Genomic DNA, 3,306 nt, shown 5'->3' on the forward strand with positions numbered 1-3,306 from the left:
GAGTCACGTGGTTTGTGTGTGCATTTCCTGGCGGTAGATTCGGATTCTCTGTTGTGTTGTTAGCACAGGGCTGTGTTGTTAGCTCGATTCGCTCTGGCGAATAACTTTTTTTTGGTTGTTTTACACTAATTTATTCTACCATTTTCTACAACTCGTACACTTTCCAGAGACCCACTGTAGCTAACTTGCTAACATCTGTTGTAAGTATTTGTTTCATTGACATGTTTGTCAGTTAGCTTAGTTCTACGACGTGTACAAACTAGAGTATTGATAGTTCTCTAGTTTATCCTCAAAAATGCACAGCCTAAAATAATAACAGTAGTTCTAGGCCTAACATTTAGATAGTGTTATGGGTAACTTCCTTTTCTCTGTTCTCAACATAAGGGACTTGTTTTATAAATCGTAGTTCCAGACAGCTGCTTGGAATCCTATACATCTACTGAACTTGTCAGACACTAATAACTAGACTCTAGATATCGACTCTTTTCTTTCAGTACGCAATGGACGAAGATGGACTTTCGCCGAACAGAAGTGGAGCACTAGGTGTGTCCTTAGCTGCTGCTTCAATCGCGGATAAAAATGCAGCTGTCAATCTAGTAAGGTTGGTATACAGTGTTGTAATTAAGTAAAACATTTCGTTTGTAATGGCATCGCAAGGAAAGCATGCCATTCATTTCATTCTGACTTTGATGTTATCTTCCCTTTAGGATAAAGGAGGCCATGTCAAACCAGTGTTTTGAGATGTCAGTACAAGCCAACTTGGGTATGGAATGGCAGGATATGATTGCTCAAACGTGTTATATTCTCATTGGATTTTTTCTGGTTGATGTGAAGACTAATACATTTGTTTATTTTCAACAGTAAACACGAGGCTGGTTGATGATTGTGAGGATGTGTAAGTGTTCTCATCGATTTATTTAACTGTACCATTGGCTTGTATAATGTGCTATTTTAAATGTATTGCTTGCACCCATTTCAGGTCAAAATATGAAGAGAGTCTGGAAAACAGAAGAACAGAACAATTCAACAAAACAATGGCCTTGAACAGGTATGAGCTGCAGTTATGGTTATGGTGCAGTCATACCAACAGGGAATGTTTCACGCTGGTTGCATGCTTTGGTGTCAACACCAAGATGCAATCAGTGATTTCACATGGTGTAATATTGAAATTGGAGCATGTTGCATGAACAAACCTGCCAAATTAATCGCCAATCTTTTCTGCCATTTAGGATGCTTGTCTGGAGAGCCATCACGTCCAAACTAACCCGGGATGATGAAGGCTCAATGTAAGTGCCCCTCTTAATAGTAATCTGTATACCACAGGTCATACAAGCATGCATCGTTTACGGTTTGATTAAAAAAACAAAACACCAGTTGGGCAGAGTTTCAAGGTATGCCAGGTCCAAGATTAATACAAATCAGAAGATATCAGTAAAATGACCTCTTCTCGGTTATGGCGTTTACATTTAGGGGGTATGTACACACTGTGGATTGTAACAATGCTGTGGGATTGTTTGTCGACAGGGAAATGAAGATGCTGGCTCAACACAGTCTCAGCTGTTTTGCCAGAATACAGAAACTGCAGGAAGTGAGTGGGGAATGGTTTGATATTGCACTTAATCATATTGATACTTTGTTACTTTTATACATTTGAAGGTGTTTAAAATGTATAATTTTTTGCCTTACTATTTTTAAGGAATCGCGTGAACTTCAGGACCAAATCACAGAAGTGCAAAAAGAGAGACATGGTACTGTTGTTGTATTGACTCATTACAAGCCATTTCATGTCACTTGAGTTGAGTGTATAGGGCCTATTCTATAGTGTTTTTTCATTTGTTTTACAGAACTTTATTTGGCTTGTAACCTTTAAACAAACAAAAAACAGCCCTGGATTATGGATTGACTTTTTTATCATAAAATAATTCAACAACTTTCAAAGATGGAGCATGCAATGTTTTAGTTTGTTATTTCCAGAATGTCTGCTGCCCATTCATAATATTTATCTTATTCATCTTCTTATTTATGAATACCTTTTTTATACATGAATAGGTGAATCTTCTTTATGTCTGCCATTTTGAATTACCAGTCATATACGTTTTTGGCAGCAAAACTTGCTGTACTTTGGTCAGACCAATACATATTAGTTTGATAGTTAGTACCTTGCAGCTTTAGTGAAAAGACTGAGTTTATGAATGGGCAGCATAGATTTTTGAAAACGAATGAGGGAAAAAAAACATACTTGACCTTCAACTTTGTGTTGTGTAGAAATGAAAGTGTTGATCAAGAAGGCAATGGAGGAGATAACCGAGCTGAGGGAGGCCAGGGCTGGCCAGGGAGAGGTGGACAAAGCCAGTCTGGAGAAAGTGGACACCGTGGTGCAGAAACACCGCAAGTTCCTCGCCCTGTCCCACAACATTCTCAGGGTACGCTATCAGTGGGATATAGGCCTATTGGCCATAATCCATAAATTATATAATTTCTAAATGATGTTACTAAAGTGTAGGTTTATACCTTCTGCATGAATGTGGGTGTGTATGGCTGTGAAATGGGTGGGTGTGTTAGGTTTGAATGTTTTTTTTTATTATTTCATTTTAATTATTTGTTTTACCAAACAAGGACTGTTCAATTTCAGTGTTTCTAAATAAGATATTCTATAATCATGAATTTACATTACAGATGATTTTCTGCAAAGGGAGATATTCATAACAAAATCAGGAGTGTGGGGATCATAATCGATTTCTCACATTTGCCCTTTCTTCTGGCTATTAGTATTAAACATAATGTGTATGTGGTGTGTTTTGTATGATGGTGGTATCTTATTTGTGGATTTTTTTGTTATGTTTTCCATAATGCCTATGAATTATTTTCTACAGGGCATAGTCTGCGCCACCAAGATAAACTGGGTGGATGATCCAGAGTTGGCTGACCTAATGATGGGATCAGAGAGCATGACAAACTGAAGAAATGTCAGGAAAGTGTGTGTGTGTGTGTGTGTGTGTGTGTGTGTGTGTGTGTGTGTGTGAGAGAGAGAGAGAGAGATGTGTGTACTAATTATGTATTTGTGTAATTTTTCAAGAATATCAATAAACTGTACAAAAGGAATACTTTTTTTCAATTCACATTTCTTTTTCAGACACATGTAATGAAGTGTTGAGCAATGCGAATTTAACTGTCTGTTAGTGATGTAACGTTACCAGTATTGATCTACCTGTTCCAAGGAGGTCTGTTCACAACGCAGCGTAGGGCTTTTGCAACGAGAGCAAGGTTGTCTAGAAATGGTTCTAGTTGCAGCCTAGTCTTCCGAAC

At 37.9% G+C, this 3,306-nt stretch overlaps 1 protein-coding gene across 1 annotated transcript; it reads left to right on the forward strand.

Moving 5' to 3' along the window:
- The first annotated feature begins 10 nt into the window (after positions 1-10).
- Positions 11-3,095, forward strand: cenph (centromere protein H). The gene is made up of 10 exons (XM_063195005.1): positions 11-200; positions 495-601; positions 708-763; positions 862-895; positions 980-1,048; positions 1,230-1,286; positions 1,525-1,588; positions 1,697-1,748; positions 2,266-2,423; positions 2,874-3,095. Exons 2-10 carry the CDS (start codon positions 501-503, stop codon positions 2,958-2,960), a joined length of 678 nt encoding a protein of 225 aa, XP_063051075.1. The 5' UTR covers positions 11-200; positions 495-500; the 3' UTR covers positions 2,961-3,095.
- Positions 3,096-3,306: the final 211 nt, after the last annotated feature.

The sequence above is a fragment of the Engraulis encrasicolus genome, chromosome 3 (genome assembly GCF_034702125.1).
Source record: "Engraulis encrasicolus isolate BLACKSEA-1 chromosome 3, IST_EnEncr_1.0, whole genome shotgun sequence".
NCBI lineage: Eukaryota > Metazoa > Chordata > Actinopteri > Clupeiformes > Engraulidae > Engraulis > Engraulis encrasicolus.

Excerpts from the sequence above, each read along its gene's own strand:
- cenph (XM_063195005.1), top strand. The coding sequence starts at position 501 with ATGGACGAAGATGGACTTTCGCCGAACAGAAGTGGAGCACTAGGTGTG. Across the intron at positions 896-979 it reads GTTGATGATTGTGAGGATGT|GTCAAAATATGAAGAGAGTC; the intron begins GTAAGTGTTCTC and ends CACCCATTTCAG. Across the intron at positions 1,749-2,265 it reads AGTGCAAAAAGAGAGACATG|AAATGAAAGTGTTGATCAAG; the intron begins GTACTGTTGTTG and ends TGTGTTGTGTAG.